The 15444-nt window shown below is 40.7% G+C and overlaps 1 protein-coding gene across 1 annotated transcript in view; it reads right to left on the bottom strand.

The window, feature by feature from the left end:
- apc2 (APC regulator of WNT signaling pathway 2) overlaps window positions 1-13721 on the bottom strand; it is a 29144-nt gene extending 15423 nt beyond the window's left edge. Inside the window, exons 1-6 of the mRNA XM_056414587.1 lie at window positions 13566-13721; window positions 11215-11305; window positions 9813-10122; window positions 9233-9341; window positions 8830-8943; window positions 8483-8557 (exon numbers count right to left, since the gene is read on the bottom strand). Of these exons, the coding sequence (XP_056270562.1) occupies window positions 8483-8557; window positions 8830-8943; window positions 9233-9341; window positions 9813-10122; window positions 11215-11305; window positions 13566-13706 (840 nt within the window). The 5' untranslated portion in view covers window positions 13707-13721. The remainder of the gene's footprint in view (window positions 1-8482; window positions 8558-8829; window positions 8944-9232; window positions 9342-9812; window positions 10123-11214; window positions 11306-13565) is intronic.
- Window positions 13722-15444: the final 1723 nt, after the last annotated feature.

Genomic DNA, 15444 nt, shown 5'->3' with positions numbered 1-15444 from the left:
TAATAAACTAAAGTGAAGTAAATAAAGCAGAAATACGAACAAAGAGCTGAAGTGTGAGGATTTGCTGCTTTTCTTTCTTGTTTTAAACCGATAAAGACATAGTCTCACGCTCATGTCAGTTTGTAAATAATAACATCGATAATTTGGTCCAAAATATCCCCCAAACTTCTCCTAAGATTCTTCTTAAGTGAATGGCTGATGTTCACAGTCTTCATAAGGATGAACCCTCATCACTGTGGTGATCTTGTGATCCACCAGCAGGAGAAAATGTACAGATAACATTTAATCACAAGCTTTACTTTCGTAGCTCCATACAAAATATTCCCTGTTTACTATATATTGTGCTAAATTCAGCTAGATTATGTCAGAAACTGTACTATGAGTATCTGAATTAATTCAATGTCTGTGTGTGTGTATGTATGTATGTATGTGTATGTGTGTGTGTGTGTGTCAGTACTCCTACAGCTGCAGATCAGAAATAGTTTTTTTAACTATTTTTTTTTAACTACTTTTTTTTTTCATAAATAATGATATTAACCATATATTAACCTTCATGGGATTATTCACCTAAACAACCGCATCTAACAGCTAGAATGTATTGACCTCATGAACAGCCTTAATATAATGGATTGTTTTTTATGAATACAGATGTGCACTTAAATACAAATGTGCACATAATGTACATAAACATCTGAAAAAATGATGTTTTATCGAACACATAATAAATCAACAATATATTGTCTGTACTGCACATAAAGTAGGAGGCCTTTTTCTCATAATAATAACATAACAAAAATTTTTGTTTTTGATATTTTTTCTGTCGCCCTGTTTTTAAAACAAGTTTACTGCTTTTATTTGTGTTTGATTTAACTGCTTTTCAGCACTTTGTAGCTTTTTTGCTCTGTAAATAAAATGCATTATTAATATAACACAATTATTTTTCTCCGCCTATAAATATTTTCAGAGAACACTGTCCCAAAGTTATTTCATCAAAGCTTCGTCCTCCATGCCGATAGAGCCTGAACTTAATTAAGAGCGCACCACGCTTTAAAATATAAATAGCGCCAATGAATACAAGTGAGTTGTGTGAATCGTCCTGAAAGAACCGTCAACGTTAAATGTTTTATGTACCAGCAGCTCAAGCTAAACTCCTTTCATTGCAGAGCAGGAACACATATCTGAAAGCATGGTCACCTAAAACTCTGTGTGTGTGTGTGTGTGTGTGTGTGTGTGTGTGTGTGTGTGTGTGTGTGTGTGTGTGTGTGTGTGTGTGTGTGTGTGTGTGTGTGCCTGTGTGTGTGTGTGTGTGTGTGTGTGGGCTTGTTTCTTTCACGCCGATGTTTCGGTATTCTCAGAGGGACGCGGAGCAGCAGAAAGGACGAACCGCCTCGCTCTCTTGATCTCAGACGGTCCGTGCCAACCCTGCAGCCTGGCAACAGCCAATCAAAGCTCAGCTCTGAGACCTGGTTCCACTGCATAGCAACGAGCCGAGATGGAGAGCGAGAACGTGGAGGAGGAGAAAGAGGAGGAAGAGGAGGAGAAAGAGGAAGAGGAAGAGGAGGAGGAAGAGGAGGAGGAGGAGGAGATTCGTCTTCATGTTCAATGTTTAATCATGTTCTTCAGGTTCTACTGAACCAGAACCTTCATGTTAAGGACACTGAGGAACATGCTGGATAATACAATAAGTACAAATTACAGTTTGAGACTTATTCTGAGTTAATATTGATTAACCCTTTTTGTTTTGTCACGATGTTAGTATTAATTATTCTTTTGAATACTTTATCAATTAATACTGTACTGTCACACAAGTCAAAGAAAGTCTCTTCCTTTAAAAACAATATTTCAATGCCTTATTGATTATCAGAATTATTACTAATGAATTGTCCCAAACCGATCACGCAAGTAGTTTATTATTATTGTCTTCAGTTGTATTCTCAGATTTATTTCAATCCAATCATTGTTTATTATTTATGGCTTTATATTGATTCTTACCTTCTTCGTTTGTTTCGCTCCATGGACTCGGATCTTATACTTTAGTGAAGTACTAATAGTGCTATCACAGTGTACAAGTCCTGCGTTCAAATGTAATTTTAGTAAAGATACAAAAGTATTAGCATCAAAATAAACTTCAAGCAGAATGAGTAATACGTAATAATATTTAGCAACATTGGATTCTAATTATTGATATACGTTGCATGGAACTCATTTAGCCTAACTTTGAATAATATATCATAATTTGTCAATTTACATTTTGTATAAATAATCAGAAAATAGTAAAGGTCTCAAAATAAAGGATTTAAAAAACTTTTTAAATTAAGATTAGCAATTAATCATTTTTAAACGTTTCTTTTGGTAAAGCTTTTTGTTACTGATTTATTTTTATTATTCATTTATTTTCACTTTTATACATAAAATCTTCTCACCAGTCACATGATTTGGAACTGGAAAAGATTTTTTCACCATTTGTTTTGTATGTCAAAGGTTCCACGAGTTCGACCTGCTAAATAATTAATGAACACAGCTGAGATAATGTATAACTCCAGAAGTCAGACCTCGCCCCTCCCCACCAATTAGCAGGAAGGAAATCTCAGTTTACTGATGTCACTGTTTCTGTTCCTTAACCTTTAATTTAACAGATCTGAAAAAGTTGAACTGTGCCAAGTGATCATTTTATGTTTTTTGTGTCAGGTGAAATAAATCTGATAATGAAGCTTTTATCAACATGTTTGAACTGTTTCTTTATTAAACGTCAATTATGTGTAAAGAGATTAAAATGTTTACAATATACGTTCACAAAAAAATATACAAACTATTAAAAGATAGCTCATTGAAACCCTGAAAAAACCCACTAAAAAGTATTGTAAAACAAAGTGTTATAAAACTATTAAAAAAAAAAACTAAATGAGCAACAAAAATAACTTAAATTTTTTAAAACACAAACAAAACAAATAAAATTTAAACTTTACCAAGAAAAAACAGTTGAGAGCAAAAAACGAAAAATTTTGAACAAGAAACAAACCAGAAAAATGCAATGCAGAACAAATGAAAACACGAGCATGGAGACAAACACACAAAGAGAGAGAGAAAGAGGGAGAGAGAGAGAGAATGATAATTTTGAAAATGACAAAGAAGAAGAAGAGAAGAGAGAGAGTTTTGTTTCTAAAGCATTCAAGAAGAGAGGAGAGAGAGATAAGAGGGAGGATTGCTTTAAGATTCGACTGAGGAGAAGAATCGATTTCATTAGCAGAAGCGCTTATTGAAGGAGAGCCTGACTGATCAAGGAGATCAGAGAAGAGAGATTAAAGTTAAAACAGATTAATAGAGCAACTTTAACAAAGGCATAAGTTTGTCACAGTTTCATAACGCGATATTCATTGATATTCAAGTAATTATACAAAATAAAATAGACTGATATGTGTTTCATGAAATGTTTTTGGTGAATATACATTGAGATGTGATGAGTGAAGTAAAGATATGATGGATAAATATGGAAAATGAAAATAATAATTTGAATGACTGGTAGAGAAGTGAAAATTTTGAAATTAAAGTATTCCAATGAATATCCTGAAAATAGTACCATGCAAGTAAAACATTAGAAAAAGTCATGTAATTTGAGAAAAATCTTCTACATTCTACTTTCCTGCAAATAGTATATTAGTATACAATCCAAAATATATCAACATTTTCCATAAATTGTTTAATATATCTGAGTCTAAATAGCATTTATAAAACAACTAAAGATCTGTTTTTTTAATCATCTGTTAACAATATTTTTGTTTTTAAATTTTATTAATAAAATTTAAAACATGGTCATTTTCAGAGGTTTTTCTCATTGTCAGTTATTTACAAATTTTAGTATAAAATTCTTATTCATGGTCAAGGTCAGAGGTAACCGCTTGTTCAAGTCAAACAAATTCTTATATTAATGATTCGTATAGTTTGTTCAACTCTCCGTTTTCTCTCTACTTAAATTGCAATGTTGTAAAACAAATGAAAGATCAGACTCTCTGATGTTACAAACAAAAACAGAGACTCTGAACTATACAATACAAACAAACAGATGAAACTGGTTGAGGAACCAGATAAACAAATGAGGACCAAAAAATGAAACCAGGGATCCAGATAAGGCAACCAAGGACCCAGAAAATGAAACCAGGGACCCAGATAAGGCAACCAAGGACCCAGAAAATGAAACCAGGGACCCAGATAAGGCAACCAAGGACCCAGAAGATCAAACGGACAAAAACATGAGGATGATGGACCTTCTTAAGGCAAGTCAGAGCATTACAAGCTACATCAAAGAGGACTTCAGCCAGTTAAAGGGAGAAGTGTTCAAGGTGTTCATGGAGAAAGACACAAGCTCACCAAGTCAGGCAGAACATAAACCTGCCACCAGCATGCTCGATATACTGAAAGAGGACCTGAGCCAGCTTAAGGAAGATGTGACCAGCATCTTCAGCTCGTCCAAAGAAACAAAGTCCATAGATCCTAAAACCAGTCACCCAGCAGAGAAGACGACCAACCGCCTGAGCTTTCTCAATTTCAAAGACGACCTTTCTAGCGTTTTCAGAATCGGTCTTTCAAAGGAGAGAGACAACAGGGATGCCACAGCGAGGCAAGATACATCAAACACCATCAAGATAAAAGATAACAGGACGGACAAACCCTTTTTTCTGAGTCTGTTCAGAAGAGACCAACCTATTTCCCAAAAGGCAGAGAACATTCAGGAAGTGAAAGAGACATTTTCAGAGACGAGTGATCAACAAATGGACGCTGGTTTTAGAACAAACCTCTCGGAGCAGAGTGAAGAGACGATCGATACCCAGAACATCAACAACAACATGAAAGACAGAATGAATGAAGTGGAGGACAGTGAAGTGGATATAAAAGTCTCTGATGAGACAACAACAAGGAATTCTGAAACACAACAAACTGAAAACACAATTCCTACATCACAGGCAGGTATGCTCAACCCTTTCCCCTGTTAAACTAACAATTTAAGAGAGACCCTAAACCCTAAGATAAAGCTTGACTGCCTTTCTTGGTGCATTTCGGTCTCCTGCAGATCAAGAGATTAGTGGGAAGCCATTGGCAGGACTGTGTATCACGTTATCCTCCATTGTTAGCGGGCAGAAACACGTGAAATGACCACAACCTATTGACAGCCCAAACTGCGCGTGGTGGATGCCTGTAATATTTTAAATGACGTTCCGTCACCACGGAAACAATTCAATGATAGGATTACGCAACAAAACAACTTAGTTAGTTTTATGAGAAACATCATGGTTGGACTTAAAACAAGTACGGAAAATAAGTTAAATATGTGAAAGAAACTTCATAAACAGAACTTCCTCAATACTTTGAGACATGGAAACTAGTCTTGAACGCCGGCCTCCTGGTTGAAAGTCCTTTGTAGTCTTCCTCACTGTTAATACTATGTCACGAGCTCTGAGCGATGCATATTCACCCGGATGCTTAAGAGGTTGTGGTCATTTGAAGTATTTCTATGAGATCAGGCTCATACTTAGAGACAACAACAAACACAATGGGAACCTATTCATAACAACATTGCGCCATAAGGCTACCAATGGTTATCAAATATAACACTGGAGAATGTAACAATGTTACAAACTGTAGAATTGTCCGAGAAATGTTTTGGGGTTTGGGTTGTGTTTAAACAGACGTGTGGCTACATCAGAAAATGTTCTCCTTGTTTTATATTGTGTAACTTGTAGTTCACAAAACATCAATTCTACAGCCGAGCAGAGATGCGAGAGTAAAGAGTTGAGTGACAACTCCTCTGTGGTGTCAACAGAAGACGAGAGGATAAACAAAGAACAGGAGGAAGAGGGAGAACAAGAACAAGAGAAAGAACAAGAACAAGAGAGAGAACACGAACAAAAACCAGAGGAGGAACAAGAACAAGAGGAAGAGGAGGAAGAAGAACAAGAACAAGAGAGAGAACAAGAGAAAGAGCAAGAGAAAGAACAAGAGGATGAACAAGAGGAACAACAAGAGGAACAACAAGAGGAACAACAACAACAAATGAAGCCATCAGAGACTCTTGTATCGGAGCCTTTGTCCTCTGGCATCAATCTCTTTAGTCTGAGCAACACAAACAGAGACAGCACGAGGTGAGTCCTCCCAGCGGAAGTCAAAGGGAACACTTTGTTGTCCATTGTATGATGTTGTGATTATTTCTGCTCTTTAGGGCTCAGCTGGGAAGAGAGTTGTGGTCGGTGAAAAACTGTAAGCTCACATCGATTTGATATCCTTCTGCTTCACATATAGGGAGTTCTACATTTGTGTCTATGATGAAAGATTACAGTATCATCGGCTAGAGTTAATCCAGCAGATCTGCTCGGCCAATCATAACCAACAGCACTGCGACCAAACCCGGAAATTTGCTTTACTTGAATATAGATAATTGGCCTAAATCTTTGTGAACATTCTCAAAATGATCCACTAATCTTGTTTCTTGCTTTCAGTTGCCTGTTATTTGACCTTGGACCCCAACACTGCTAACTCGGAGCTCCATCTAACCGACTGCAACCGGAAGGCTATTAGAGTGTGGTCGGACCACCGTCCCTTGGGGCATCCGGACCGGTTTGAGCGCTGCCCTCAGGTCCTGTGCAGGGAGGGGCTGCTGCACTCGGTGTACTGGGAGGTGGAGTGGAGCGGCGGCGCCGACATCGGCGTCACCTACAACAGCATCTCCAGAGACGGAGACACAGCGAGCTGCCTGCTGGGACACGCCGAGAAGTCCTGGAGCCTGGAGTGTTCGGAGGGAAGCTACACGGCGTGCCACCTTAACAAGAGATTCAGGTCCTCCCCGCCCCTACCCTTCACCCACCGAGTCGGGGTTTACCTAAACTGGTCGGCAGGCTCTCTCTCATTCTACAGCATCTCTCAGGACACCATGGTCCACCTTCACACCTTCACCTCGACTTTCACTGAGCCTCTGTACCCGTGTTTCTGGGTCTGGGCTTATGATGGCTCTGTGTCACTGAGTCAGGTGGAGTTAGACTGGGAACGACTGCTGCAGTGAACCACTGAGAACATAAGACTCATAGACTCATAGATTCATAGACTCATAGACATAGTTTGCCGATTTCACCGTCGCCATCTTGGATTATGGCTGTCTCTCTCTCTCTTTGGTTTATTTTTTCAACCAATGAACTGAGCTGACCATATTTGGAATGTGGAGGTGTGACGTAGGGACACAGAATACGGCTCTGGAAGCAGCAGCAATCACTGTAAGCCCTGCCCTAAAGCATATCCTGCTTTATGATCTCCTTGACTCTAAATGGACCATAATTTATTAAATGAACATCATGCTGTATTGAAGAAGACTTAAAAACTAGAGATTGAGGCCATAAACTCATGTTTACAATGTGAGGTAATAAATAAAGAGCGAAGTAGAGTCAATATGCTAAAATTACATACATATAAATTAGGGCTGTGAAACGATTACAAATTTTAATCAGGTTAATCACAGGTTTCTGTGGATTAATCATGATTAATCACATATTACCGATATTCTCGGTATATTTTTGTGAGAACATAAAGATTTATGACAAAAGACGGATATATACATTTATACACAGGGGTGCACATAACTTGCTCACCAGTGTGCGCGCATCGCGGCTGCAAGTGACTTGTTTTCGTCCCGATGTGCGCGCACACGCCGGATCGGAGCTCTGCGGCGCGCGAGACGGTAGAGCGGAGCCGTGTTAACGCGACACGTAGAGACAAAATGACATGCTGCTGGTTAGAGACGACCAACAACAGACGGATTGGAAACTCATTCTGTGCATGCGTTAAATGCGTTAAAAAAAAGTAACTAATTAATCCTGTAATTTAATCATAACGCGTTATTTTCCACAGCACTAATATAAATGTGTAGTATGCGTGCTGGTGTTTCTGGATTAACCCCTGAGCCCTTGAGAAACATGTTCTTAAGGTCACATCCCGTCAGAAATTGCCATAGGAAAATGAAACCGGTATCTCTCTCTGAGTGAAACAGAAGTAATTTGTCGTCGTCAGTTGCAAACACTAAAAAGATGCTTGCAGCAAAAGGAAGACTCTAGATTACATCCTTTGCATATCACACACAACATTACTTTATCAGTCCATACTCGGTTACAGCTGACCCAGACCAGTACAGTCCAATCAGATTCAGAGATTGTGTGTTTCCACCTTTAGCTGATGTAACACTTGAAGCACATCAATAAGACCACCTTAATATCCGAACAATTCAAAGATACCTGAAATCAGAAGGTTGAACTCCCAAAGGCCTTGCTTTTGTATCGGCTCACTCCTGAAAAATGTTTTGAAGCTCAGAATGAAACATTTACCTGAAGCCTTTGTATTTACTCGATTTAATGTATGCCGTTGTGCGTGCGTGGATTTCTGTTGTGTGATCCATCTGTTTGTGAGTGTAATGTGTGTGTATTGTGTGTGTATTGTGTGTATAGCTGACCTGTAGCTGGGTCTCTTGACTCCCTCGGGCCTCCTGCAGCTCTATCTCCAGCTGCTCCAGACGAGTGACTCGTATCTACAACACACACACACACACACACACACACACACACACACACACACACACACACACACACACATACGTGGTTCAGACACGTCCAGATGTGCTGTGTTTCCACCAACCAGCTGTTCGTTTTGTCCCTCGTCAACAATTCAACTATTTAATTTCATAAAAACTTATTTTAATTAATTTGGAATTCTAATCTTTTATTAGTAAAATAATTTGAAGACACAATCTGCTGTGGCTGAAGGTGCAAATACCCGTCCAATCAGCAGCCTCGGCCTCACCTGTGACCTCTGAACCATCTCGTCGCTGGTACCAAAACGTTCCTCCATCACAGATCGAACCCGCTGGGCTTCAAACTCCAGCTGCTGCCGGATCATATCCATCTGCAGAGAAAACTACAGCAACAAAATTACAATTATATTTTTATTGTGACAACATGCTGTACAGTCGTTGACTTCAGAGCGACTTATATTAAATATAATATTTTGTGTTTTTAATCTGTAAAGTAGCTCAAGTTATCAGATAAATGTTAAAAGCACAATATTTCCCTCTAATATAGTCAAGTAGAAAAAACTGAAAATTGAAATACTCAAAGTTGTAAGTTAAATGTACTTCGTTACTGTGTGTTTGTGTGTGTGTGTGTATGTGATGTGTGTGTGTGTGTGTGTGGGTGTGTGTGCTCACCGCGTCGATGCGAGGCAGTTGAACCAGTCTCTGGGACAGCTCCTCCAGCTGGCTGAAGTGCCAGCAGCGCTCCCTCTCCTCCCGGTCGATCTCCCCCAGCAGGAGGTTCCTACACACACAGAAAGCACTGTTAGCGCCAGGAGGCCCCCGAGCCAGGAGGCCCCCGAGCCACTCGTCAGGGCAATCGAGCGGGATAGCTGGCCACTGCTCTGTGACATATCGCGTTACAAAGATGATATAAGCTCTATCTGTGTGTGTGTTTTGTTGTTGTCTATATAGTGTCATTGTCATGTTTATAGTCAAGTCAAATTTGATTTCAATGAACCCATTTAAAATAACATGAGGTGACCAAAGGGCTCTACAGACAAAGGCAGATTAAAGCAATAGGGCAGAAAAAAGTATGCATCTAACCAGGAAGAGATCAAGATCAAATGAATGAGTAATGCAAAAACTAAAAATAGACATTTAGTAGTGGCTGCCCGTAGAAAATATCTGCAGCACCTTAGCAGATATCTCACTCCAAAAAAAAGATGATTGAAGCAACATCGCCATGATCTGCAAGAGAACTGAATCCTCTTACCTCTCCTTGTACAGCTCCTCTTGGTGGTGGTCGCTCATTCGTCCATCCGCCCCGGTGATCACAGCTGTTTTGGGTGGTGCCCCGTCCAGGAAGTGATGCGGCAACAACATGGCGGCTGCCTCCACGCCGGACACTGCGCTCAGGTGTGACGGGCCTCGGAGTGGACTCCTGGCTCTGCTCACCGCCGAGGCAGAGGGGCAGGAAGCCAGGTAGTCGTCTAGCTCCGCCCCTTCCAGGCTGTCCGTCAGCAGCCTCAGGTTGTGAGGCTGGTGCTTGAGCTCGTAGTAGTTGGTGAGGTCCATGTGGAGCTCTGTGGGGGGGGGGGGGAGTCAGTCAGTCAATCAATCAATATATTTATCAATCACAAAGAGGAGCAAATGCTGCTGCTGCTTTTCACTTTACACCCACAAAAGTATCCTGCAATGCCAGGATTTCCACCAACTGCCTTTTCCTTATCTTCCTTTCCTTCCTTCCTTCTTCATTTAATTTCTTCCTTTTGATCCATTCTTTCCTTCTTCCACCAATCCTATCTTTCCGGGGATCAAACTGACAACCTTCTGTTCACTAGCTTACATCTATTATGCTGCGTCACACCAATCGCAAAACAAATTTTTAGTGCAAGTAGGTTACATACGAAATCAATGCGAAAGCATTTTTTTCTGCCGTGCGGCGCAAATGGCAGAACGCAAAAAAATCACCTAAAAAGTGTGCATGATGCCGTCTCGCTATCAGCGTTGAGATACTCCAGTCACCGTTTTGGGCATCTCGAGCTCTACGGCACGAGCTGTGTGCGCCTACGGATAATATTATGAACTCAGACACAAGGGCGGCGGATGTTCTGACGTGTGTGGGCCTTTCACAACATGTACAGAGCAGAAATAGTATTTATTTTTTCCATGGTGGATGGCGTAATTGAGAACTTATTCTATGGAAATAAGCCACCCCTCTCCGGCGAGTCTAGCGCCAATGAAGCGAATAAAGCAAATGACGGCAATGACCACAAATAGTCCGACGAGTAAACTCACGTCAGGAAAGCAACGCGAAAATTTGCTTTGCTTTTGGTGTGAATGCAGAATAACACTTTAAGCCACCACTTTCTTCTACTCCTTTTTCCTTTGTTTTTTTCCTTCTTTCTTTCCTTCTGTCCTTCTTCCCTCTCTCCTTCACTTCTTTCCTTCCCTCCCTCATTTCATTCCTACTTACATCTTCCTCTTCTCTTGCTTTCAATTCCTGTCACTTTCTTTCCTTCCATTTTCCTTCCCTTCCTTCTTTCCAACCCGGAAGAGCCAATTAGAATCAGAATCAGAATCATCTTCATCAATTGTTACTGAGCGGAGACTTTAAAAGGCACACTTCTGTTCTGGATCACACGAGAATAAAAATCATTCAATTGGATACCGACCTGTCAGTTGGTGCAGCACGTCGCTCCTCCCGGACGAGGCCAGTGTTCCTGCCTCCTGCTCCAGTTTGCTCTGCAGCTGCTTCAACACCTCCTGCATCACGAGAGGAGGAACAACCACAGGTCAACAGACATAATACTGCTTTGTTCAGTCAGACACATAGCTTTGTGTGTGTGTGTGTGTTGGCAAGCTTCAGCTAATGTCTGTGGAGTCTGTTACCGTGTCATGTTGTAACAGACTGTACAAACATTAACTGTCTGGTGAATATACAGCGACTGTTCCTGCTGTCGAGTTTGCACAAACAATGCATCGTAGGCAGTCCAGAGCCCCTCCTGTTAGGAGGAGGGGCCTCAATGGGTCTTTTATTATGAATAAAGTACTGTCAAAACACACTTGGTTCTTCACCAGAAAGCAATTTCAGTACCTATTCTCAGTGTCAAAAACAAATAGTTAATAACTCTTTTGAATTCAAATAAAACTTCATTATTTTGCATTAAAAAAATATCCTGTGTTGTCTGTCTGCACACTCACATGAACACCAAACACCGTTTCTCTGACTGTCGAGGGTCAAATCTAAAAAAAGAACATGTCAAATGTCCTCTGGATCTTTTTCACTCTCATAGCAAATTAAATAAATTCTGCAAAAAAGAGTCCGGAATAGAAGATAAAAATCCCATAAAACGTGTCAAATCCAGGAGCAGCCGATATAATCTCTCTTCATCCCCGAGAAAAACAAATGTATTCCTTCATGTCCGGCCGAGCTGACGACCTTCGCAGACGGACGTGGAAGATAAAAAATGTCCGTGGTCCACCTGCAGACTCGCCTGCAGGTGAAGTCAGCTGCCGTCAGTCGGACGTCCCGATTCTGATCAAACCAGCTGAGCTCAGTCTGATAATCCATCTTCTGGCCTCATCTGGACACTGTGTAGTCGCATCAACGTGTGCACATGCATGTGTGTTTGTGTGTGTGCAGCTGATGGGATTTATGTTGCAACAGGCTTTGGGTCTTAGCCGGATTTCTCTCTTTCTGGCCTGCTTTATATTTGTGGATTATTTTCCCACACACGTGGTTCAAGTTGTGACGTTAAATTAAAATGAGGAAGTGAGGTAAAATATCTCTAAAATCATTTCTCCCATGTGAGTTAAACCTTTAAACTCTCTCTCTTACAAATCAGGGTTTGTATATTTATGGATCTGTATTCACTTTATTTCTGTACAGAGAGGACATATAAAGTTAAAATTGCTCGCTTTCTACTTTTCTGTATTTTATTTCTGTTTGTCTGAAGTGATTTGTCAGTTTGACAGAAAATGTACCGGCAATACATTAATTTGATAGTTTATTCATCGTTAAAGCCATTAAAAAAAATACCCAAATTATCTGGTTCCAGCTTCTGAAACAGCATTATTTACCTTTTGTCTTTTGTCTAACTATTTTAGGGCTTGGGACTGTTGGTTTTGACAAAATAACATAGTTGGGTAAGATACGGTCACCTCGGAGAACCGGTGATGTTGACATTTCTCATAATTCACTGAATTCTTTACACCAAACAATTGATCAATTAATCAAAAACATAATTGGCAGTTTAATCATTAATGTTGCAGCCTGACAATAAATCACCACGTGCTAGAAGTAGATTTCCTTACATCAATGACGACTTTCTAAACCAACCATCAGGCTTTTGATTGATTTCCTTTCACTTCAAGTGCAATTAAACGTCAAGCTCCAGAGAAGGAACTGTCTCCAGAGAGATCATGCATCATGGCCGATGTTTCGTCTCAGGTTTGGTCCTTTGACTCTGTGTTGTTGGTGGTGTTGTTGATGTTAATGTTGATGGTGTTGGTTTGTTGGTGGTGTTGTTGGTGTGGGTGGTGGTGTGGTTGTTGTTGGTGGTGTTGGTGGTGGTGTTGATGTTGTTGGTGGTGGTGTTGATGTTGTTGGCGTGGGTGTTGGTGGTGGTGGTATTGTTGGTTTTGTTGGCATGGGTGGTGGTGTTGATGGTGTTGGTATTGATGGTGTTGGTATTGTTGGTGGTGTTGGCGTGGGTGGTGGTGGTGTTGATGGTATTATTGTTGTTGGTGTTCATGCTGTTGTGGTCGGTGGTGGCGTTGTCGGTGGTGTTGGCCTTGGTGGTGGTGTTGATGGTGTTATTGTTGTTGGTGTTGATGCTGTTGTGGTCGGTGGTAGCGTTGTCGGTGGTGTTGGCCTTGGTGGTGGTGTTGATGATGTTTTTGTTGTTGGTGTTGATACTGTTGTGGTCGGTGGTGTTGGCCTTGGTGGTGGTGTTGGCGTTGGTGGTGGTGTTGGTGTTGGTGTTGGTGCTAGTGTTGGTGTTAGTGGTGCATCCAGACTGACCTTCATGCCGGTGGTCTCGGTCTCCAGTTTGGACAGATGGTTGGAGTTGTCCTCCAGCTCCCTCCTCAGGTGGGAGTTCTCCTTACGGAGAGCCTCCACCTGGTGGGCCAGCTGGTCGTAGGAAGTCACAGCATTGGCCATCTTCAAACTCTGCAGCGCCTTCTGCAGGAGCATAGAGAAGAAGGTGGAGATGTGTTAGACTGTGTGATGAGAGACTGGTGACAGGTTGTATGGACCTGCTTTACATGTTGATATACTTTGACACTTACACGCAGGTTGGTGCTCATTCGGTGTAATAAACACGTATCCGCACCATATCAGGAATTTATGACGTTGATTTCTCCCATGTGGTGTGAAAACCCCCTGACCAAAACCAGGTCAACAAACTGTTGGGCAGCAAATGCACCAACGCTGGCAGTTACCATCCAAATCAAAGCCTACAAATGCGTAACTCAACAAAAGAAGCGTATGTATGTTGCTCTCCTGACGGTTTCTTCCCTTTTTCCCCTGTGAAAGGGTTTTTGGGGAGTTTCTCCTGATCCGATGTGACAGAGATGTCGTATGTGTGATTGTAAAGCCCTCTTAGGAAAATGTGTCTTGTGTGATGTTGGGCTATAGAAAATAAATTGAATTGAATGTCGGTTGTTTATCTTTTGTGACTACAAGGTTGGCTGTCGGGCCAACAATACTGGAAAAATGCAAGAAAAGTCAGAATTTAGAATGTTTTCCTGTTCTCCCTATATTCTTCATGAATGCACTATTAGGACCAATTCAATCACACAAACTAGAGCCTTGCTCAAGAGCAAGAAGCAAAAGATTTTTAAAAAGCACTGGGAGAGGCAGGTGTACACAGAGGTTTGAAGGCAGACGTGAACCTGGATCTGTTACGATTAGACGCTCAGACGCCCTGACGGAAGAGTTATGTCATGGAGCAGCAGCAGAACATGTTGAGTTTGCATTTGCACTCATTTATTCAGGCCATTCTTCAGTCTGTGAAATATTGATCACAAATTGGAGCCCAAAGTGTAGATTTTTATTTCAAAGATGATGACAGAGAGATTAAGAAGAATTGAGCAATTCCCCCCATATCTTTCTCGAAATTGAAGTTGTGCAGATATTAAAAGCTCATTGGAGTGATTTGTGCTGCATTTCTTGTCAAAAAGGAGAAGAAACCGACACAAAAATACAGTTTGGTATGATATAGCATTTATAATTATATATATTATAATATATGCTTTAACAAACAATATTGACAGAAACAGTGTGCATAGAAGAATAAATATTAAAGAATACTCACTTCATGAGTGAGGAAGTGAGCACCTTTGGGTCTGTCCACGGCTTTTCCCGCAAACTTTATAATATTAACGGAACTACCAGTATGCACCATGCTGACAGCCAGGTGAGTTTGATCTGCATGATGCGTCTTAAAACGACAACTTTGAGCCGATTCCCTGCCAGACATCAATGAAGTGTGCTTGTTGACGCCTTAATCGCATCAACTGTGGGTTGTGTTCAATCAAGCAACACAGTAGTGACACACTGAGTGACCAAACAGTTATGAGTCAAGAGGAGAGTTTTGTCAGTATAACACACACTAACACACACACACACACACACAGTTACTTTGATTGCAGTATTACTATAACATATTGACACCGACTACTCCCGCGGTGGTCACAGACTATCGTCACGAAATACAGCATGGGCTACATGTATGTACACACACACACACACACACACACATATATACACACACACACTCACACACACAGACACAAAAAACTCCATTTAAATTTACATTTTGGACTCTTGTTTTATTCTATTCTTAAAAAAATAAACCATCTTTTTGCCTCGTGTGTTGAGTTCATGTTCATATCCT

The sequence above is a fragment of the Pseudoliparis swirei genome, chromosome 5, assembly GCF_029220125.1.
Source record: "Pseudoliparis swirei isolate HS2019 ecotype Mariana Trench chromosome 5, NWPU_hadal_v1, whole genome shotgun sequence".
Lineage (NCBI taxonomy): Eukaryota > Metazoa > Chordata > Actinopteri > Perciformes > Liparidae > Pseudoliparis > Pseudoliparis swirei.
Note: the sequence above shows the minus strand (reverse complement) of the source record. Positions and strands in the feature narration are given on the sequence as shown.